General features: G+C 42.0%; 1 protein-coding gene across 1 annotated transcript in view; it reads left to right on the forward strand.

Annotated features, from left to right (window-relative positions):
- The window catches only part of tmem145 (transmembrane protein 145), a 39,086-nt gene that overhangs the window by 671 nt on the left and 13,827 nt on the right, over positions 1 to 24,588 (forward strand). Inside the window, exons 2-7 of the mRNA XM_034553592.1 lie at positions 11,333 to 11,407; positions 11,886 to 11,963; positions 13,633 to 13,719; positions 14,327 to 14,428; positions 20,157 to 20,241; positions 20,750 to 20,821. Of these exons, the coding sequence (XP_034409483.1) occupies positions 11,333 to 11,407; positions 11,886 to 11,963; positions 13,633 to 13,719; positions 14,327 to 14,428; positions 20,157 to 20,241; positions 20,750 to 20,821 (499 nt within the window). The remainder of the gene's footprint in view (positions 1 to 11,332; positions 11,408 to 11,885; positions 11,964 to 13,632; positions 13,720 to 14,326; positions 14,429 to 20,156; positions 20,242 to 20,749; positions 20,822 to 24,588) is intronic.

A 24,588-nucleotide genomic window follows, 5' to 3' on the forward strand; every position in this document is an offset into this window, starting at 1 on the left:
CCTGGTGGTGCTTCTGTTCGTGATTAGCGGAGCCGTTACAGGTGTGCGTCATATTGGCTGTTGGCGCGCGGCGATATTCAGTGTGTTGATCCACGAGAAACCGGGCTCGGTCCAGCCCGGTCAGCTTGTGTTGTTTACAGACCGATCGGCATCCTCGCTGCCCGGAGAAGATATCTGAGATCACACGGTCACCGTGCGCCTCGGGGCCGTTTGTGAGTCAGGAGGCTCCCACCTGCTGTTCCACATCTCCATGTGTGCGTGGATCAAGTTTGACATCCACGAGTAGCGACGCTGTGGACCATTTAGTTGCGAGTTCAAAAAGGACGGACAAGTGTCTATGCGGACGAATAGCCTGACACGCCTTGATGGTGTTCAGGTGATTCATGGTGGTTGAGAAGATTGTGGTAATCATGTTGCACAAACCGTTTCAGAGAGATGACTACTTTGACCTCCACAGCGCAGAGGACTCCGTTGATCTTTCAATCTGGGAGGTCAGCTGTTCCTGGAGATGAAGAAAAGTACCGTTTAACAAACACAGTTAATAATGCATGTGATACCAAAAGAATTTACTAGATCCCAAGGTGACTCAAACACATTTTTTGTTTGTTTTGCCTGACAATCCAGTTTGATTGATGATACAAACAGTGGAAAAAAAGAAGCTGCAAATGAAGCTAGAACCAGCAATGACTAAATGACTGATTAGTCCACACATTGTTTAATCTCTAATATGAGCTCCAGCCCTAGTTGATATTAGTCGACAGTGGATGTTGTTGCACTGTTCAGCTCGTGATGGGAGCTCCTGTTGCAAAAATAGAGAATGCATGTTCAGAGGTATCCCTCCACTGAAACCCGGTTTCAGTATTGTGCCCCAACCACGCAGGTGTTTCATGTTCCACGGATTGTCAGGTGTTGCCAGAATGTGACTTGGCAGCAGAAAAGCGTTGAAATGCTTTGAAAGCAGCAGGATATCGTCTTACTTTGCTCCCCCCCCCCCCCCCAAAAACAGAATCCATCAGACACTAGTTTGAGCCAACAAGCTGTAATTCTCACTCTCGCATGCTGACTTGTTGATGGTGGTGTCTCACATTCCCTGAACCTTGACTACATTCCCTTTTTTCCTTTTTTTTTTAATGCGCCATGAAGTAAGAGATTGAAGTCGCCAGTTTCAAACCCTGGGATGTCGACGGGGATCTCAATGGATAAATTGAACCAGAGCACTCATCCATCCATCACTGCTGATGCGATGCCCTTGAACGAAGCGCTGAATCTGCACCTGCTCAGTGGTGGGCAATAGGTTGCACTGGGCAACTTCCAAGTGTGTGTGTGAGAGCGAGAGAGAGAGAGAGAGAGAGAGAGAGAGTGTGTGTGTGTGTGTGTGTGAGAGCGCGAGAGAGAGGGAGAGAGAGAGAGAGAGAGTGTGTGTGTGTGTGTGTGTGTGTGTTTGTTTGTCAGAGTGTGTGTGTGTGCGTGAGAGAGAATCTAACTCCGTGACAAGGAGGGCACCTACTTTCCGAGTCCTCTGCAGTAAATAAGAATATGGATTTAGTCAGCTTGTCTCGTTATGTAAGGCCACAAATAAAATAAGTTTTATACATAAAACGTCAGAAAATAGAGAAAAATGTCAATATTTCTCAGAGTCAAAGATATCAGAATATATATATATATATATATATATATATATATATATATTGATCATGATATTTCGAGGCTATTGCCAAAGGATTTTTGTCATTTTTGTTTGAAAGATGAATATCAAAATAGTTGCTGATGGATTATTTATAAAGGGAATAATAGTTTAAACAAGTTAATAAGGGATTATTTGAGCTTCACTCCATTGTTTGCCAAAATAAAATTAAGAAATTAGTTAAGATTAAAAAAATTCTTGCTTGTGCACATCTGAACCCATCAAGGATCATTTGACAACCACACAAATGACATCAGGAAGCACCTGCCTTGACATATTGAAATTGTGTGTGTGTGTGTTTAAGGTTCAACACGTCACTCTTGCTCGTGCATTTCTGCCCCAAGGTCACCCACTAACTCCACCAACTCTACTCCAAAGACTTCCCCTTTCTTTCAGTTTGACACAAGCGCACTAGCACACATAAACTACACAACAACTTTGCATAGCTGCACATTGACAAATGTAATCTACCACACTGGGAGAGATGAACGGTTGGAAACTGTGGAGTGGCTGGAGAAATATAGAGACAAATAAACAAAGTAATCCCAAGGCATCGGTGCGGCAGACTGGTCAACCGCGTTATTTGGGCTGGTCGATGTTTAGAATTAGCTTTGGCTCGTGGCGAGTGGAGCCACTGATAAAATGTCCCTTTGAGGCTGTGGTGGTTTTAAGGTCAGGGGAAGGTTGGTGTTTTGAATCCAGCTGGGACAATCTGTGAAAGGAATAGAAACCGTGCACTACTTCAGCAGCCTGGTTCCCCTGTTCCCATAGAGATGTTGGACATGCCTTTCTCAGTTACATTTTCACAGGGTGTGTTTGCTGTTAACAGGAGTCCAACCTCAAAGGGGACGAAGGATTTTGGGAAAATATGTAATTGCAAATTTCATTCAGTCTGCTTTCTATAATTTAATGGTCTGCATTAAATAACGCAAAGGCAAGCATAACCGCTACTCTTTGTACTCTCTGTATGAACAGAATCGGTGGCTGATATGAGGGGGCGAGGGGACCAAAATGTTACGATTTACTTTCATGAACTGTGAAATGGTTCAAGTTTTAAGACGACAACTCAGCAACCTGTCAATCACAAGGTAGCCACAGCCTAAAGCAGACCGGTGTTATTGACCATACTCAAAATGGGATTTCAGGAAATTTAAACCTATGCATTTATTTTTTAGGAAAGTAATGTCGAGCCTAATGTTCCCTAAAAAAGTCACTTCCATGGTGAGGTATACAGGTTATTAATTAAACTGGTACCGGATCGGTATTCTTTATTGGCCGATATCCAAAGCTCAGTTATCATATCGAGACTGAAAAAAGTCTGATCGGTGCATCACTAACATTTAGTCCAAGTATAAAGACGTTATAGCATGCTCAGAGTTTATGAACCAGCCATCAGATGTGAATTTCCTTTTTTTTCAGACCAACTCAACAATTAACATTGATTAACATAATAAAAGTAGAATGATTAAAAGTTTCTCCTGCTTTTTGCTTTTGAGTAAATAACACATATTTAAAATGGCAGTTCTTGCATTATAAAAACGACTGACTTTAATATACAAAATGATCAATCATTCGGTATTCTCTTGGGAATTGAGGTTGGTGGGGGTTAGAAACTTATTCAGTAAAAAATTAGGCTATAGAAAGGTTCAAATGTCTTTGGTCCTTTGTTTCCACAGTTAATGAAAATATGTGGATTAGACCAGAAAGGTCTTTAAACTTTTGTCTTTTGAAGATGGATGAAAATGAAAAGATGCCCTTGAAAGTTCTTTTTCCAATTTAAAAATCTAGCGGCCATATTCATCAGCTTGCCTCACCTGTCTGGGCCTTTCTCCATCCTAAAATCAACATCTCACACACAGGAAAGACAATGTGATGGATGTTGGGGTTGAGATAGCAGCTGTTTCGAAATAAAGGATTTCACCAGGATTTCTGGAGCTAATACAGGAGAAAAGAGACCTATTATGTGATGTCTTATTTTAATTAATAAGATGTCTTATGTGGAACAATGTCCAATAACAGTTTAAAATTCTTGAATTTTTGCAAACTCACTGAAAAACCCTTCAGGTTGACATTGAAGATGTTTTGGGAACCCTGCATGAGTAGAATTTCCAACTCAATCAGTTTTCCTGCATCTCTTTTTAATGAGAACATGCGACTCGGTGAGGGTGTGTTTTCATCGGTCCCATATGCTGGCTGTAATGTGCATGTGTGTTTGCATGTCGTCAGAGTCTGTGTGTGTGCTCATGTGAAACTCAGAGAGAGACAGAGCTTGAGTGTATTTGTTGGTGTGTGAGTGTGTTTATGCGCCGCGGCGTTGTGTAACCCTGACTAATGAATCATTGAGAAGCCCAGCGGACCAGCGGTGACTTGACTAGCTGATTGTTAATTAATTGTTAATGAGGCTTAGAAAGGAGGGAGGGAGGGAGAGGGAGAGGGAGAAGGAGAAGGAGGGAGAGGGAGAGAGAGAATAAATATACTGCATCAACACACTTGGGGAGGTGACTGAGTGATTCTGCATCACAATGCAGTGGCCATGGGGAAATGAGACTAAAAGGGGATTAAGGTAGACACCTCATCTGCTGTTGCTGCTCTCTAGGGCTCGGTTTCTGTTCTTCTCTCCACTGACGCACACACACACGCACACGCACACGCACACGCACACACACACACACACACTAAGCCATACCAGACAAACTAACGGCCACCTGGTTTAGTTGTTGACGTTGGTGAGACAGCTCAATCCTGGTGGTGAAATGTGCTAATAGCTATTTGAGCTCCATGCCAGCTTGTTGATGCCATCTTGGCTTTGTTAGACTCGGTGGTGTGCCTTTTTAAAGGGGAAGTTCCATCAAAGTCTGTTTACAAGTGGCACAGAGTGCTAATTCATATGTGAAAAATAAGTTGTATAAAATAAGGCCCTTTGTGGAGCTGAGGGAAATCTTATAAATTGCCTCAAGCGATCTCTTGATTCGGCCTTGGTTTGAGGCAAAAGACTTCAAGTTTGAAAATGAAAAAGATTCTTCTGAGGCCCTTTTCTCACTTCTGCTTGAGGCCTGAGGCTACATTAGTCCCTACTAGCATACTTACACCTTTGACCAAACAGTTGATGGTCAAGTTGCATTGTGGGTAACGGCTGTGCCAGGTTTTGACAGCAATGCAGAACTAGATGGATTAATAAAGACTATTGGTAGAGTTCTTATTTAAACCAAACTGAGTCATTGTGCAGAAACTGATTATTTTTATTGTTGATCAATCTGCAGATTATTTTCTCGATTGATCGCTTGATGTACTTTGATGTTAAAGCCACATAGCTGTAACTAATAAACATGTGCTAGAAAAATGACGAATCAAAAAATATTTAATTATATATATATATATAAATAATTGTTCTGCTGATCGACTAATCACATTTGTGTTGCTTTAAACTTTGAGTTTGTTGAGGAAATACTTGACTGGCCTGAACCGAGCCGTGAGCTCAACCCCATTAAACACCTTTGGGATGAACTAGAACTCCGACCGCGAGCCAGAACTTATCACAGTCAACATCTGGTCCTGAAAGGGAGAAAATCCCTGCAGCCCGGTTCCAAAAGCTTGGAACGCCCGCCGTGAAGTGTGGAGACTGTTGAGGCAGCATATGGATATCCACTGGCTTGAAAATCAAATTTCCCATAATCCCATAGGTGTCATGTTTGGGTGTGTACGTTCTCATATTGGCTTTTGATATGATAGTCCTGTTTAATCACAGCATAACAGTTAAAGATGAATGTCTGGTTAGTACTCCTTGTGTTTTATAGACATTTATTGAAACTTGTGACATGAATAAACTTGTCAGTAGAGTATTTATCATTTGAGTAATTAGTTATGTGTCGAGACCAGGTGTGTCTTTTCACGTGAGTGTGTGTGTGTGTGTGTGTGTGTGTGTGGAATTGGCTCATATAAAAAGTAGGAAGTTAGTTAAGGAAGAAACGATCACCTTTGTTCAGTCGGAGTGGGTTTATATTGCTGCTGTGCTTTTGAGGAGGAAATGTGAAGGCCGAGCCAACGGAAGTGTGAGTAAGTGAAAGTGTGTGTGTGTGTGTTTGAATGAACAGCTTGGCCTCTTGATGTTTCTATGGTAGCTGCAAACTAAGGCATGCTGTAGGCACTGGTGTGTGTGTGTGTGTGTGTGTGTGTGTGTGTGTGTGTGTGTGTGTGTGTGTGTGTGTGTGTGTGTGTGTGTGTGTGTGTGTGTGTGTGTGTGTGTGTGTGTGTGTGTGTGTGTGTGTGTGTGTGTGTGTGTGTGTGTGTGTGTGTGTGTGTGTGTGTGACATATGTTTGTCGACCATTCTGTGGTTGTTTTCCAACAAGGGGGTCTTTCACAGTCCTAGCCTGTGTTGAGTTAAATGACCCCCCCCCCCTCTCCCCATCACAACCAGACCACCCTTCTCTCCTGCCTCTAGGGATACATCTCTGGGTCAGCGCTCCCCTCTGCTTCCCCCGTTGTCATGGTCACGGCCTTAAGCGTCATCCAGGGCCATGCACAGAGGTGGCAGTGAGTCTCGGGCTTCAGTGACTTTTGGAGTTTGCCATGAATTATAACCCAGTGGCTCCGGGGGATGAAGCTGCCTGGCAGCGGCTGAAATATGGCTGCGGTTTTGTTTGCTGTGATATATGGAGGCAGCAGGCCACGCTACACTGCTCTGGTTGCACTTTGTTTCCCAGCACAGAAATTACTGCGCTGGTTTATGTGGGGAGAACGCAGGGCAGAGGTAATTACACAATAATGGTACATGGGGACTTTTGCTGGTTGGGTGGAGATCAAGACTTCATAACAACAAATCTTCAGGCCAGTTTTAATAAAGAAGAGGAGAACTATGCGCGAGTCCCTGAAGAAGCTGAAATGTGCAACAGATTCTCGTGTGTGTGTGGTGGTCGACGCGTTGCGTGTGACTGCAGTTGTTTTGGATGTGCTTGTTTTTAACATTTGAACAGAAAGATTGATTTTAGGGAAAGTAAACCTAACCTTAAGTAGAACTTGGAGATGTGTCAATATAATATCATTACCGGATATGAGAGACTTTATCACCTGGATTTTGTTATCTTTGTACTTTGCGATTGTGTTTTCCTCGTCAAAAAACAACATTGCAGAAGAATAATTCAGTGACTGTTTCTGTGAAGTGCTAATTCGGTGTGGCTATGCGACGTCACACTGAATGTCTTCCTGCGGGCGTATTAATCTTCCAAATATGCCTCTTCCGCCAGAACTTTGGTCGAGCGCACAAGCAGCAGCGTAGCTCGCGAATGCGTCAAAATACATCAAAACGTGCGGCCTGATCGTGTGGAAAGACTTTTCTAAGAGATCGGACCGGTGCTTAGCCCCCAAAACGCCCCAAAAGGGCGAGAAATTGTCCCATTCACTTGAATGGGGTTTCGGAAGAGAAAAGGTTCATCTTTGTGCCCACAGTGACTCGCCATACATTAAGGTAGAGAAATGATTTAAAGTTTAAAACAAAAAAAAAGGATGGAGCTTATTTGCCTAATTGGAATTTTTTTCATAGCAAGCACAGTTTAGATGGAATCTTTGGTCGGGTTTCAGGAAGATTTCCGGGCTGTTTCAGAGTTTATATTGGTGTGGATGAGACGGAATGTTCAGATCTAGAGTGACAGAGCCGCCTGCCAGAGTGAGACACCGAAAGTCCTACAAAAATAAAACCATTTTGCCACGAGTCTCACAATTGTCACTCTTTTTACACCATTTATGGATCAACACGTAGGAAATCTTGTGCTGGTCCTCACATGTGTTGATGGAATCCACAATGTTTCCCACATTTATCAGGAGAACCCTCAACAAGGGAGCAAGTCCACCTCTCTGCTTCATTCGACTCCATTGTAAAACCGAGCCAGATTTTCTTTTTTGAAAGAAACGAGAGCACTTTGTGAACTGTGATTAAGCCGTGATATCTAAACCCCAAAACACATTTAAGGACACGTAAACGTTCACAAAAGCCTTGAGCCTCTCCTCGCGTCCACACTTTTGCGATCAGAGTTGTCGTTTTCTGTGAAATTCCACATTTTGACAGGCTTTCTTTTTCAGCTTTACCAACACAAACACATGCCCTCTCACCATGGCAACCAGTGATACACATGTGGCAGCGTGTGGCTGTGTGCAGTTTGACAGAACCAAACACACACACACACACACACACACACACAGATTCTCATTTTAATACGTACTGGGGTCAGCGCTGTGGAGGAGAGATAGAGAAATGTGGGTGTGTCTCTGTGTCCACTGATACACACGAAGGAAGGAAGGAAGGAAGGAAGGAAGGAAGGAAGGCAGGCAGGCAGGCAGGCAGGCAGGCAGGCAAGGAAGGAAGAAAGAAAAGAAGCCAGGCAAGGAGGTTCTCTGGTGGTATTTCCCACCCTGTGCTCTCTGTGTGTCTCCAACCTTACATTTATTAAGCTGGAACCAGAGTTTTTCTATGGCTGCTTGCGTTAGGATAACACTAATGCACTTTAGTTTAAATGAAAGGTTTTATGCAAACCCATGCTTATTCTTCAAACTAGGTTTTAGCAAAACATCTTGTTTTGGTAATAAACCTATATTAAAAGAAAAGATACATCAATACTTGTTGAATATCAAATTGTGTCTGCAGCATAAAAAATAGTCAAGAATTGAAGTGATCAGATTCCTGTTTACTTAATCTATGATATTTCCTCATTAAATTTAAATATATTTTATTTAGGTATGTTTCTGTTTAAAACATTGAACTCTGATGCACTAATTTTAGAACATTTAGGGGGATTTATTGCCAGAAATGGAATATGATATTTATAACTGGTGGGAATCTCTCGGCATCAATTCTATATCTATAATTTATATAGTATATATAAATATATATATATATATATAATGATATATTTTTGCTATCTGCTATTTTTAAAACACTGCATATTTGTAATGATTGATAATAATAAAAAACAAACTTATAACATTTTTTATATTTTATTCATTAAATATTAGTAACAAATAGAAGTGTCAACTGGAGGAGTATATTTTCAAGCATTGCAAAGAGAACCAACAAGAAAAAAAAATAAAAGTGTGTCTCGAGCAGCATCCTCGTAGTAAAATCACAGAAATCAGCCTGTTCTGAGTCATTTGATATAACAAACTGCTCTTATTCACAAATAAATAATATAAACTGCTCTTCAAACAAATCCCTGTGTCCAATGAACATTCTCCTCTGATTCTCATCGACTGAGTCGGAGTGGAAATAAAGTTACTTATTGATTGTCTTCGTCCTCTCCGAGTTGGGAGGGAGAAGAAGCTAAATGCTTCTTTAGCATTTAAGCCAGAAGGTGCTGGTGGGATTGTATCTTTATTCGGCTGCTCGAGCTTAGCCACTCCCACCAAAACTCTGCTAGTATTTAGTCTAATCTAGAAAGTAAACAAGATATGCATGTCCATTATCTCTGCTGCGTTCAGGGGCAGCGGTAAGGAACGGACAGCCCTGTTTTATAGAATCAGAACGTTGAGTTTTTTGCCTCGAGTCGTCATCGTTCGAGATCGCGATGCATCTAGCAATCTATTTCCCTCCCACCCCTACTAAATCCTACACACTGCTCCTTTAAGTCATTCACTGTTTAGAGACTTAAAACTGTCGATCATGTTGCTAACCTAGCACTTGGTTAACTCAACAGGACATCCTATTGATATTTTAGATTATAATTCAGCCTTGGTTTCTCTCGTCATTTGTCTAAATGAAACCTCTCCCATTTGTTGCACTAATTTGGAAAGACTATTTATTACTTTTCCCTTAAAGCTTTGATGTCTCATTCTGGTTCAAAAGTCTTCATTTATTTTGGCTTCCTCTGTTAGTCCTCCAGATACATAACATATATATACAGATACAGTGTGTGTATATATATATACATACATACATACACACACACACACACACACACACACACACACACACACACACGTACCACTGATCTGCCATGCCGATGCTGCTGCAGTGCCTTATGTAAGCTCAGTGAAGTACACCATCAGCACTATTATCTGGTCTCATGCTGCCAAGCTTATGGCTGAATAATATTAAGAATGTGGTTTTTTGTGTGTTTTTTTCTCTTCTCCACCTCTCTCCCTTTTTAATGTGCTCAGCAGCCCCTTAATGCCCTCTTGGCACCATCGCGCTCATCTCCACTTTTCTTCTTTTTCTCTTTTGATTAAACTTTTCTGAAACTCTCCCCTTCTTATTCAGCTTTGTTGCTCTTTGTCTTTATTACCGAGTTAATGTCTCCCTCAACTTTTATTTCATTTTAAGCCTTGAAGACGCAACCCATTGTCTCATAACTGTGAAGAAAGTAATGCTCCGGCATTGGAAAACAACAGAAACCAAACAACTTGGCCGTTGCTCTCCACTTTGACTAACCAGGTTTTTTGTAAGCGGTGCTCACCAAACCTGACTCTACTCATCATGTCACCCTGGAAATAGGTCTGCTTTACATTCAGCTAACATTGGTGCCATATGCTACATATTCCCTCAAAAAGAAAAAAAACATCTGGGGCGTAAAATATTCAGCAGTGATATCAAAATGACACGCTGACTCTAAATAATCAATACATCTATATCTATACTATGAATAAACCCCCAACACACTATTATATTCATTAGTATTTTCATGGTGATGATAGGTAGGCTGAGATATCTCAACATCTGTACGGATAGATTCATGTGAACATGTAGTCCAGATAAACATTGTGCTCAGAGAACGAATCCTTTGCGCCTCTTTTTCTCTCGCGCTAAACGTAGGTCAAAGTTTTCACTTATCCCGTGAAATATGTCTACATCTAAAAAATGGATTGGACACAAACGTTTGCGCAGACATGTATGGCCCTCAAACAATAACTGCTACTGACTTGGGTGGTCCCCCGGCTTGTCCTCGAGGGCCGGCATGACATTTGTGCTTTTGAACTAAATGTCTCGACAACAGTTGGATGGATTGCCGTGACATTTGGTTCAGACATTCTGCTCTCAGGACGAGTCAAAGTAACTTCAGTCGTCTGCTGACTTTTCACCTCACGCAATCATCAAAGATGGACGTCCATCAAACTAATAGTCAGACTGTCAATTCATCCTTTGCACCAAGCTGTTTAGTGCTCGACGATCTTATTCTGGGTAAATGAACTTTTTTTTTTTTTTTCAAATATAAAAAACAAACATGGCTGAGTGAACAACCAGCAGTTCCCGTCAATCCATCAGAAAGCCTTTTCAACAGTCACTGGGAGGATTCAGCCGAGCGTGTAACAGTGACTCAAACCTTCGGACGGTGACCTGCTGCAGCTCTCTGACTTCATTTCCTCTCAGCGGTCTCTTTCCAACCAGTTTCCGTGCTCTCCAGCGGGCCTTCGCGTTCTCATTTCTTGCTCCACGTTGTTGGCAAACCACAAATTATGAGTGATGTTTTTTTGGGTTTCTTTTGCCATTTGGTGCCACTGGTGTAGCTGATTGTTACCATGAAAACATGTGACCTTAGTTGTGAGTTAGCCGTGGGAGCACAGACCTGCGAGCATGGCTGTAAACTCTTAATCTTTGTTCATGTTAAAAACGAGTTCTTCTTTGTTTGACCTTTTCTCCTCCCGTCTCCTCTGTTTCTTGACTCCAGGACTGGGTTTTTCTCACTCGTTTCTGCTTCCTCACCGACTTTGGACGACTGGACTTCCGGTTCCGCTATCCGAAGGTAAGACGACTGACTAGCTGTGTGTGTTTTGTCAGTATCGCACTTTTATTTGACATCTATTAATTTCAATCAGTTTTCCCAGCTTATGTTGCCAGACAAGTTTTCTCTCTTGTCTGGCAACATAAGCGTTTTACGTGTCTTCTTTTTTCATCCTTTTCTTTTTCCACTTTCACATCTAGTTCTCTCTTTTTCTTTCCTTCCTCTTACCTCATATAAACTGATGCCATTAGTCCTTCTTCCTCCGGCTGTTCCTGCTTTACCCGCCTCGTCCTCTTTTCCCATCCTCTTCTGCTCCTTTTTTTTTTTTGCCCTCCCCTGCTCCATCTTTCTACTCGTCTGTTTTGTTCTTCCGCTCGGTCTTCTTTTACCCATGCCTTGTTTTGCTGCTGTAGCCTGCAGACTTTGGAAACATTTTTCCAAACCGTCCCTCCTCTCTGATCTCTGATCTCTGCTCTCTCCCTCCCTCACCTCTGTACAGTCTCGCTGCTGTCAGAACATATTGCTCTACTTTGATGACAGCTCTCAGTGGCCAGCTGTGTACAAGAGGCATGAAAAGGTGAGACGCTGACACCCTCTGCATCATTTTTACAAGCCTTATTGAAGAGAAATAGAGCTTAATTTACGAATTGATGTCATTCTTGTATTGAAAAAGCCCTGTGACTCCAATTATGGCAATTTCAACATATAACCTTGAACTGAAGGATCGCACACTGGCCATGCTGCTGAGAATAAAACAAAGCTGTCCTTCTCAGTTCTTGAAAAGGCTTCCCACTCACAGCCACTGATACATTATTGATGATACATGCAGTGATCAACAATGGTACAATCCATATTTGTGAACTCAAAGTGAGACAGAGCGAGTGTGAGCTGAAGCTGCTTCACAGAAAAAATCTGATGGCAGCGAGAGTCTCTGCAGATGGATGCTGATTTTCTGGTTTGGAAACCTGTAACGCTGCTTTTTATAGTAACGTTGACTAGTATTTTACCCTTAAAACTGAAAGTCAGCACTTTAGCCTCATAGTCATGATGTACTATACAGTGTACATTTACCACCTCGTTTTTTTCTGAGCCTTCAGTTTGAGATCTTTGGCTTTTTAAAGAGTGGTTTTATGTGATACAGGCCTCAGGTAGAGGAAATGCATGAATCCTTAAACGGTGTTGCAGTTGCCTGCATGCCACAGCCAGCTGGTACTATGAGATATAACATAATACAGTCTATACAATTGACATTAAATTGCTTTCACAACCAATGAATAATGTATAATGCAACCATTTATTGTAAGTAAACGTCGGTGCCTGCCGCTCTCCCATTCTAAAGCCGTGTGTGTAACCAGCCCAGTTTTATTTGATCAGCCCTCAGCATCTGATGGTTTCTTGCGTTATTAAAAAGAAAATCTCTTCTAAAATGGTCTCGCCCTGTTGGAAAAAATAATAACGTTGACCAAATACCTTGCATTGGTAGGCGCAGGATGTCATTTGCTGGTGTCCTCTTCTTCTTGCTGACATCTTTTGACACGCAGATGTGACACTATCTTAAAGTATTTTCACCACAGCTACAAAACGGCACACCATCCCTCTGCTCTCAGACAGATTTTGGTGTCATTTTCCCATAATAAAATAGTACGACCTTCATGCTACACATCATTTTTGCAATAACATTCAGCTGTCACGCAGGGAGAAATGTGCCACAGGAGAGACAAAAAAATAAATCCATTTTAATTCCAGATACAGCAGCTTCAGAAGGCAATGCTGCCACAAATTCAATTACATTTTGATTAAACACTTGTGTATACTCCGGACTGGGAAAACGGTCTCTTATGCTTTCAATGCTGCTCTGTTTTGACTTGATATGCTTTCAGCTGATTGTAGGCATAGATTATCGCCCGTATACGGGTAAACCCAAAGCAGCACGCAACAAGTTTATTAAAAAAATATCTCTTGAATGTAGAAATGTAAGTAAAATGCTCAGTGGATACAACTAGAATTTATTAAGGGGCTCAGAAGTTAGAGCTGGTCGATCCCCTGCTCCTCGAGTCCATGTCGATGTGTCTTTGGGCAAGACACTTAACCTCAAATTGCTCCCGAAGGTTTTGCCACCCTATGTGTGAATGACGACGTGTGGTTTTAAAGCACTTTGAGTGGTCGGAAAACTAGAAAAGTCCAATTACCAATTTTATGTTTTTAACTTTGTTCTTATATTTTGATTTTGTGTTGTCTCCCGTCAGAACTGCTACCAGAAGGAAGCGGTGCTGAGGCCCGAGAACAACCAAGTCATCAACCTCACAACACGCTACACCTGGTCAGGCTGTGTGGTAAGATTCATACACACAAATAAATATACAAATATGTACACATACTTGTACTTATATTCTGTCCAAAGACACAGAATGTAATGTAAAAGTTGACCTCTGACCTCTCTCTATGTTGTTGCTGTTATTCCATTTTCATCACCACACAGTTGAACTTATTTGTGTCTATTCTTTGTTCTAATGCAAAAAAGGAACATCAATATGTAAAAGCGGTAAACAAAAACACGAAGAGGCAGTGAAAGCTAATGGCCTGTAATGTGTTTTTGTAACATTTTTCTGAAAATGTTGCTGCATCTCAGTCAACCAGAAATGTTTTTTCTTTCTTTTGTTTCTTTTTCAATAAGCAACACAAGTTTGTTTATCACATTAGGAAGTGCGATTGCCAGCGTGACTGTTGTTTTGGCGGTTTAGTGGATCTTGTTGACACTTTTCAGGCTATATTGGGGTGTGAAATGTCTTTGTATCTTGATATATCAGGCTCCAACTCCACTGTGATAATTCATTGTGTCTCTGAGGTAAACACGCAGCCTTTTTGGATAACAACCTCCTCTGTGCAGACCCCCCATTCATGCATTCCCCCCCCTTCTCTCTCTCTCTTTCTCTCTCTCAGGTGGAGGGAGATGGGAATGAGGAGGTTCTGAGCTGCGTGGGCGGTCGTAGTTTCCGCTCGGTGAGGGAGAGATGGTGGTACATCGCTCTCAGCAAGTGCGGGGTAAGCATCAACCTCTGACCTGACTCCTCCAGCTCCTCCTCTCTACAGGGGCAGGTGTACCGCCAGGCGGTTGCCATGGTGACTGACCGCCTTCATCGGGTGCCTCACATGTAACGATAGTGTCAGAAACAAACTCTTCATCACTATTAACATCATCCATCAATGATCAGATTGCTCCTTTATTCTTATTGGATATATATTGTTGTTATTGATAACAACACTATAGATAACAACAATATAGATCTCAGATACATTTATTGAAATGTGTTATTTAAATGTGTTATAAAAATGACAGTTTTAAGGTTTTGCAGTTAAGCAAAACAACTTGATTTCAGAAAATGGGAAAAGCTCAGGCAAAGATATACCCAGCATCCCCCGAGGACGGCTCTGTGAAACCCTGGATGTTTTGAGGTTTTATTGTGCTGTCTCTTGCTGTACATTTTAAATCAACTATTTAGCATAATTTCTGTTCCAGTATGTGCTTTCCCATCTGAGCATTTTGCACCAGGCAACATTTTAAATTCTTGAAATAAAGTAATCTAAATAGGCAAAAACTGCAAGGAAATGTAACCCTTTGATTTCCAGTTCTTATCCAAATGAGATAGATTATTTTATAAAGATTGTAATTCCAAAGAATTATATTCTACCTCGGATTATAAATGCTGTTGCATGATGCAGACCCATTAGACCCGATCCCAAATGTAATACAGCTGACTCTAGCTTAACTGTGCTAAACATTCCCTACTAGGGGGTCCACTGCTATTGATTTGCTAGCTTCAGGGACTTTTAAGCATTGTGTTATTTTATAATGGGGCTCAGTGTGGTGCTAATGGTGCGCTGGGAGAAGAACAGCACAGTTAGCTGTGGTGTATTGTTTGTTGATGTGAGTTTGGACTGAGGCGCTCTGTGAAAAAAATCATGAGCTTGTATAATGATAGCTCTGCTCAGTGATGATTCAGGCTTCTACACCGAAGGCTTCAGTCAAGGACGAAGTGTGTGTGTCTGTGTGTGTCTGTGTGTATGTGTCTGTGTGTGAGAGAGAGCTGGTGATTTCTGCTGAATGTGTGTGTCACTGCCTGCTGATCAGTGTCATAATCACGGTTGCATCAGTGTCCTGGTCAGAAGTGTCTGAGGGATTTTTGTTGTTGTTGTGCTGTCGGTTGAAAAGGGATATGATAAGAACGGATGCTTTTTAGTGTCATGCCAGCGTCCGCTGATAGATGCACTGCCTAATGCTGTTGGATTAAAGTGTAAAAGCTCACCTCCGCTCCCGGGGACATGTGCACGCCGCGCCCCGGAGCCAATTTACACCCCTCGCCTTCTCGTTTCCCTCGTGCTTTCACACCTCCCCGTCTTCCTTTCGCTTGTCGCTCACAATCACCGGCTGCGTCCTACACTCTCATTCAACTCTGTCACCATGCTGTGACGCGCTCCACGCCATTTCATATCCATTTACCTCTCCGTGGCTCGCTCCTCTCCGTCAGCCGGCCTCTAATTGTGTTTTTCCTCTCCATCATGCCATCTCACTGCTTTCATTTCTTCTTCTTCTTCATTCAATGCATTATTCCGTGCTCCCTCACTTTTATGTGCTGCTACTTATTCTCCTCTCTTTGTCCCCGTTTCTCTTTTATCCAGCTCTCGTTTCATGTACTTTCCATCTCAGTCGTACTTGTGCTGAAGTGGATCTAAATCTATATCAGCTCATAAGCCCCTTAAAACCATAGGATGTCTTCTCTCAATCCCCAGATGTAGACTTGCCCGCATGAAATGGGAAAATGTGAAGTTGATCGTTATTTAACATTTCCAGGCAATTTCACTTGTTTAGCAGGAAACCTCAAGGCTGCAAATAATCATTATATCATCATGGGAAAAAAGACGGTCATCATACATAAAATTCAGGTCATCACAAATTACAGAGCAGGCAAAAGGTTTCTCAGACAAGTAAATCCACATTGAGTAACCAAAGTTCCCTAATATTAGCTGGCACAAATGTTGTTTTCTTAATAGTAATTCTCTTATAGTGTCAAAAACTCAACACCACACTCTACTGCTGAGGCTTAATTACGTCTGTGTAGCAGTGCACGTTTGTTTCTTTGTTATTGCCTTATATGAAACCATTTTGATAAGTTACAATAATATAACTCATTACGTGGAGCTAATTATACCATTACTTGAAAATACACAGATAAGGGAACAATAAAATGGCTTGCCAGCAGCTGCTGTCTGAGGGTTAGTTTATGAGGCGTTTATCCTCGGGGTCTTTCAAACAGAAGTGGAGAAATAGAAAGCTTTGAATGGTTGTAATCAAGCGCTTATTGTATTGTGCTGAGCAGAACTGCTGTTAATGAAACTAAATAACCTCAGTGGGGAACCGAGGTAGTGCTGAAATGAAGCTGGCCAGGTGACTCATCGTTATAGAACAAGTGTAGAAAAACCGCTTCATCTACTGTGTTTGATCCAACAATGTAAACTGTCTCTCATAAAGACTTCAGCACAGTGGCATGCGGAGGAAGGATCCTTATCATATCACTCTGACGCATTGCACTTCTTTAATGTGACAAATAAGAAACAATAACGGGAGCCTCTGACAGTGTTTGGAGTCTTTTGGGAGATATAGGACATTTTATTATACTTTTATAGGAAATGAACAAACCCGATGATTTGTAGATTGTGTTGCTCACAAAGTGCAATGCTGAAAAGGGTGATTCTGCATGTGTGTTTTTTTTTAATGTCAAAATACATTTTGTCAGAGCTGTCACTGAGATGTTTTTTTCCTTTATCAACTACAGTTATTAATCTGGGGATAATCTTTTGGATTAATTGATTATTTAAGGGGATTCTATTTATTTGGGGAAGGCCCGTTCCTGTTTCAACAGGTCAGTGCCTCCGTGCACAGAGTGAAGTCCACAAAGCAATGAGTTTGTTAATGGAGAATTCGACTGGCCCTGACACAGAGCCCTGACCCCATCAAACTATTTCAACTAGAGGCGTGAACCTTCACTGGCCTTATGATTTCCTAATTCAGAAATGTCCACTCCGCCACTGCCAACCCCTAGTCCGGCGTTATAGCACGACATGCCGCTGTGTCACTTATGCTTTTGAGGCTGAAAGTGTGCAAATCCTTCCAGAGGAGTGCAGGCTGTTGTAGCAGCGTATCAAAGGGGAACTGGGCTTTGGAGGAGCTTTGTGAAGTCTGAGAGCCTGCTTTTCAATCTAAAAGCATGGAGGTTGAAGGACGCTGGCGTCGGCCAGGCAGAGAGGATCTAATGAAAATACATTGTCAAGTTTCATTATAGAAAATGTAGAAAAGAGTAAACTCATGTCCAGGGCCACATAGGATGTATTTCAAGATGTATCGGACCATTACTTTTATATTATTTTAATCTACCTCTTGTGACTGAGTCCCCCGGGTTTGTGGAAGTGCAGTGGTAAATTCCTGGAATACCCCTTCAAAAGTCTCGTGGTTTTGGAATGACATGTCCAACCATCACATATGAGCACAATGTTCAGCTGCTCACGTAACACATTTGGCAGAGAAGAGATCCACGCTCTCCGTGCAACTCTAAATGCAGTAATCAGCAGCCCGGGGGAGCACAAGATGTTCAAGGCTGCACAGGTGTTTGGGTTAGAGCACAGTCAGTGTGTGATATGTCAGTACAGTACATCACAAGTATATTCCTTTTCAAACTGAAACCAACAAGCAACCCCACAATCATCCTGCTGTGTGAAGTGCTACTTCTTCCCTCATCCTCTGCTTTTTCTTCTACCGTTTTTTTGTAACTTTCTCTCTCCCTCCATCTATCACTCTCTTTATCTCTCGCTCCTTGCTCTTTGTGTCCGTATTGATTTTGTGGCAGTGCACGCTCTACGCTTCTCGCCCTTTTTGATAGAGGGAGTGAGATGGAGTCGCAGGCTGCCAAATGAAATCAAAGTCTTTTTTCCCCCCCTCCCTCGCTCTTTTTCCCTCGCTCAACCGCAACGAGCGCAAACTCCATCGGCTTTGAACTTGTGTGTGTGAAATGAGCTCACTGTGCTCTGGTTGTCTCCGTCCCCACTTCTAGCTTGTTCTCTGCTCCCCATATCACTGTTTTCACCTCCCAGAATTCAGCTTTCAGATCGACACTTTTTCTTATTTGTGTGACTGACAAAAATGTAGATCATTCCAATATGGGGTTAACTTTAATTTACTTTGTGGTATTTCTCCTTTTCTGCATGTTCCCACACCCAAATATTCTGTCTTTGTGCTCATTCATAACATTGCAATGTAGAACATTTATAGCCGATCGACGTATTAGTTTGATGAGACTTAGAAAATAATTGATAAGTGCATCACACTGACTACAATTTTTAAAAAAAGAGTGCGCTGGATTAAAGCAGAGAACACTTTTTTGCTATGGATATGATCCATCCATTCGTCCTTCCTGTCAATCTGGGTCATATTCTCATTGGCAGCACAGTAGCAGCCTAGATTCCTTTTTGTATTCCTCCACTAACTTCTTCCACACACCTTGGGGATCCCGAGGCTCTTCCAGGCCAGCTGACTGACTCCATGGCACAATTACACTGAGCAGCCAACAGTGTGCCTCTCCCCAAGGAGGATTTGGATATTTTCCTCCACTTGTAACAAGAAAGGTTTTTTTTTTTTTGTCTTAAAGACTTAAAACTGTGGCAGGCATTTAAAAATATATCTCATGAGACAAAATCCCAAATTCACGTGCGGTACATTTACTTTCTTCCCTCACATGCAATGCTGGTGAGAGGAATGGATGTCAGCGGCAAATTACTGCAGCAGAAAGTGATGAATGGACCGTCTTTGAAAATACGCAAAACTGTCTCATGATTGCAAGCGAGCAACGTCGGATGTTTTGCATCAGTTTACGGAGACGTTGCATGGAGTGTAATGTGAAAGCAGATGTGTTGACATCGCGATATGAGACTAGTCGTCCTCTGGGATTGTAATTCTCCTGATCTGGTGGCATAGTTTAGATTGTTGTTCTCTCGGTGTGATTGTGTTTGTTCCTTCTGAGTGCTGAGCAATAAAGCGTCTACTTGCTTCATCATCACATCAATATTATTAATAAGGCCGGGTGTTGATCTTCAATACTTTTTGGGTCCCAGAATAGCAGCGAGTATGAGCCATATTCTATTAGATATTTTCCTCATTTAAATTACAGTTTAAACTTCTTTCTTCTTTTTTTGCAATGCTCTTGTTGCTGTTAACACAACATGTTACTTTTGACAACGTTGGCTTCTTTTGGTAAATAACAAGAAACTACTATGTGGAAACAACCTTATCCGGCATTATCTTACTTTACATGTTGACAGATTAAGTAAAGTAATGACAACACGTTTCATGTTGGTTCCAGATTCCAGAGTTTGCTTTCTTTTAAATTAATTTCTTAATGATTGTATTAGTACAAAGAGAGGAGGCGCCATCATGAAACCAAAACATCTGAAAGATAAATGTCTCCCTTTTGCTTCATTATTTTATTTTTCAAACAAAACATAGCAAATGTGATTTTAAAGTGCCGACGCAGTGTGTTATTTAATTACAGGAGGATCTAAATAATACATTTGTTATGAATTTCAAACGTGTTGGTGATCTAGCACTCGTATAGTTGTAACTTTTTTAATTTCACCTGCCTCCTCTCTCTCCATCTCTCTCTCTCTCTGTTTCATTCTTTCTCTCTTTTTCTCTCTCTCTCTCTCCCTCTCTCCTCTCTTGCAGGGCGAGGGCTTGCATCTGGAGTACGAGATGAAACTGACCAATGGCCAGTCTTTCTGGACGCAGCATTTCTCTGCAGATGAGTTCGGTAAGAGTGATTAGACAAAGAGAGAGATTACGGAAGGAATCGCTGATGGCAGAAGCCAACACCACTTAGCACGGCCAATAAAGCACACTGAACTGAACAAATTACAATAATGAAGGGACGGCTGGATGAATTAATGATGATAGATGAGAGGAATGGATGAAAAGAAGAAGAGGCCCAAGTTCTAAACTAATTTCTAAATTAATTATTCCCACATCTCCGGAGTTCTCTCTCTCTCCCTGCAACTCTCTTTATTGTTTCTTAACTAATCCAATATCCTGATCATGTACCTGCCTCTATGGATTTTTCACCATTTCCTTTTTCGACTTCCCCTGCCCCTCTCTTCCTCGCCTTGATATCCTCTGAACCTCATTGACCCCTTTACTTTCTGGTTTTGATTCAATCTCCTCTCTCGTGCCTTCTTTTATCCTTTTATCCTTCGTTTTTTTTTTCTTCTTTCTCATCAATAATTCTCTTTCCTTCCTCTACTTCCACCATCCCTTCTTCACAGGAATCTTGGAGACGGACATCACCTTCCTGGTCATCTTCTCCCTGGTGTTCGTCCTCTCCTGCTACTTTGCCTGTAAGTACCGTCTTTTCCACTTAACTCCATCTCTCTTCCTCCTGTTTCTTCTATGAGTCCATTTATTCTGACTTTCAGAGCCCCAGTAGTCATTTAATGCCCTTTTCTTCAGATCTATTATAACATCTACATGTTTTCTTGATGGGATAGGAGTAAGTTCTCATGTTTCCTCTGATAAGTAAAGGGGGAGCATGCGCCTACCTTTTCCTCGGAGCAGGGGATTTGTCAGACCAAAGCAAGATCAATATAGAAAGCGGAGAGTGAGGATGGTGGGAGTGGGGTTTGGTTTTTGTGTAAAGGTGAACGGTTGAATGGAGAAGGGAGTGGTAGCCTTAAGGTTAGTGAAGCGCGTTTGTCACATGAAGGTCACAGCTCAAATAACCCGAAACAAGAGCCCCAAGGAATGACTTACTCCTCAGTGAAGGATCTGTCATGCCTGGCTTTCTTCATGTACTGTAAGGTTTCCTTACATTTCCTTCTTTCACACTGTTAAAGGATTCAATGACAAGAACACACATTTTCTCATTTAACTGTAGCGCAGTGTTAAAGGTATATTTACGATTTCAACGTTGGAATGTCTAAACGCGACTAAACCAAGTGGTGTGTTGTTCATTTTGTCGTGTTGTGTATTTACATTACCCCAAATATTTCCAACAATGGCGAAATCTGTAATTGCATTAAAGATAACGGTGCGTTTCATTCGTTTGCCTGATGGACTTTACCCTTTCTAGTTGCTCTAACTTCCGTGGTCAAACACCATATGAAGTGAATAAGGAAGTCCCAGACCCACTGGATTTCTTGCTATTATTCGTTGCCGTTTATGCACGTTCTATTGACGAAGCTGTCCTCATAAAGCCCAAATATACGGGTGAACCAAACGACCCCGAAGGATAACAGCGCTGGGCTACCCTCCGATTAAATTGGCCACATGCCTCAACCGGACAGCAACAGTCGCTGTGTGGGTGGTCGACTCATCTAATTGTACGTTTTATCGGTTCATCCTGTTGTGGCCCGTCTGCTCTCTTTGTGCTCGACCGCTGACAGTCAGATATATATCTCCACACAGCTGAGAGACTGACAGGGGAAACACAGCAACACATACAAACACACAGCAATGTAACATCCCCTTCTTTGTAACAGACACTAATGGGTGCCGTGTACCTTGAGCCTCATGACGCAGAGGGGCGTGACAAAGCGGGGGTGTATTATTGGCTGGGGGGTTAGACCCTGTAAGATTCGTGTTCAAAGCTCCGGGTCCCGTGGCCGCAGGAAATTCAGGATTCGAGTTAAAGTTTAACAATATTTAATGGCAAAGATAATACTCATGTAGCGTTCACGATCGTGGGGCCAGAAAGGAGGAACTCTCCACAGACGGAGTGCAGCTCCCAGGGAGCCACAGACCGGGGCTGTCTCGAGTCTCCAGACCAGTAGAACCATGTCTCCCCAGAACAAATGCTCGGTCGTTAGTATGGTCATGCAAATGAATTCACACCTAAAGGTTAGTTCCATTGGTCAGTTCAAAGGATGCCGTCGTTCTGTTCGCTAAGCCAATTAGTAAAACTAGCGGGGTCAAAGCTCACTCTTCCGGTCAAGGACAGGAAGTTCCCCTTCACAATAAAACCCTATTATCCTGCCTTCCGAATAAAAGCAACACATTAGGTTTCAATCGGCATCCATTTTAACTATTGTCTAAACAATAAAACATTCATTCATTCCCATGCATCATACAGTTAATAATTACATTTGTCATTAAAACAGAATAATAAAACAGTGATCCTCTCTTATGTTTCATAATACATTCCTCCAGAATATTCCTCATAATATCCCAAATTAATTATCATATCTTTCTTTATGTATTAATTTAAAACATAAACTTCTCTTATCTACATGTGCAAATATATATAAAATCCACTACAACCTAACAACCCCCACATGTTCTCTGCTGAACCTCAGAAGAGACCCGACCAAAATAAGAAGATATGGGAAAATTCAAGCAGGGGGCAGGGTCTCTATAGATACAGATTCCGCCACAAACTTCTAGTGGGTCATGAGTGATGATTGAGAGGGATTATTTCTGTCAGTCAATACATAGTTTTTCAGGAAATTGTTGCATATTATACCTTTTTTAGCATGCAGCTTTTTGCAATGTAAAGATTTAGTGGAGGAACATCTTCCTGAGCAGAGAATGTAATGGCTCTCCCTCTGTGTGTGTTGTACTCCAAGCCTCTCCTTGCTTTGTTCACAAAGCCTGGCCGGCCGCGCTGGCATTTTAGTGCACGTTAGTGCATGTGAGCGTGCCCCACCGGCTAGCTAACGGCTACCACTCTGCACTACTCTCACACGGCCGGTGCAGCTGGTTGTTAATGAAGTGCAGCGCTCGCCCTCCGGTTCCTCCGGTTCTTCCTCAGGTAAACGCGATAAGATCTCCAGCCTTTTTAAAGTCAAACAAAGCATTACAATAACAATGTTGAGTGTTCTACTAATAGAGCAAATCAGGCCTACAGGGGCTTTTATTTCATTACTTTTACCAAAATGACAACAATATTCACATATATGGAAGATAGTAAAATGTTAAAAAGGTTATAAAACATTGAAGATGACAATTTAATTTTTTTGGGGAAAATGTTCCTTTGAAAGCCGCCAGCAGTGTATATTTGAGGAAGATCCCCGGAGGATCCAGCAGTGTCTGGCTGGGCACGGTGGTGGTTATACAGGCAGCTGGGAGTGTGTGTGAACGTTTATGACCCTTCCTCCCCCTGCACATTTCTTCCCGGGCCACTTCTGTTAGCAGAAGTGTTTGGGTAATAAAATAGTCTTGTTAAATACGCATAAAAAATATGTCCTCACAACTTTGAGAGAGAGAGGAGAAGATGTATATGGCCTCATCTAGAGACGGGTACCACAAGATGGATGCATACTAATGGTCGCTGACTTTCTCCCTTGTTCTTTTTTTGTGTCTCCACGCCGGCGATAACTGGCCAGACACGTTATGTTTTTGGGTGGTCTGTCCCATTCCCGTGGACCCAATATCTCAGGAACGCCTGGAGAGAATGTCTTCAAATGTGTCATACATGTCCACTCGGACTAAAGGATGAACCCTAAATTCATGGACTACGGTGTTGAAGCCTTGAGTTCGGTGACACAAGTTAAAGATAAGGACAACGCCCAGTCACAAGGAAGCCACGCCCTAAAGTGAACCCTGCTTCATCGTCTATTTTACTCTAAATGGGACCATCATTTCAAGTTTAGTCCTTAAAACTGATAAGGTTATTATTGCAGGAGATTTTAATATTCATGTGGATATTGATAATGATTGCCTTAGTACTGCATTTATCTCATTGTTGGACTCGATTGGCTTCTGTCAGAGAGTACAGAAACCCACTCACTGCTTTGGCCACACCCTCAACCTTGTTCTTGCATATGGCATTGACATTGAGCATTTGGAGGTCTTCCCACAGAACCCTCTTCTGTCAGACCATTACCTCATAACTTTTGATTTTATACTCCCGGAGTGTACACCGTTAGTCAAAAGTTTCTACACCAGATGTCTAACTGACAGTGCTGTAGCTAAATTTAAAGAAGCGATTCCTTCTGCATTTGATTCAATACCACGTCTCAATGTGACGGAGGACTCTTGTGCTAACTTTAGTCCGTCCCAGATTGATCATCTTGTCGATAGTGCTACAGGCTCACTGAGAATGATACTAGACTTGATAGCCCCACTGAAGAAAAAGACAGTAAGGCAAAGGAGGTTTTCTCCCTGGTAG

The sequence above is a fragment of the Cyclopterus lumpus genome, chromosome 16 (assembly GCF_009769545.1).
Source record: "Cyclopterus lumpus isolate fCycLum1 chromosome 16, fCycLum1.pri, whole genome shotgun sequence".
Classification (NCBI taxonomy): domain Eukaryota; kingdom Metazoa; phylum Chordata; class Actinopteri; order Perciformes; family Cyclopteridae; genus Cyclopterus; species Cyclopterus lumpus.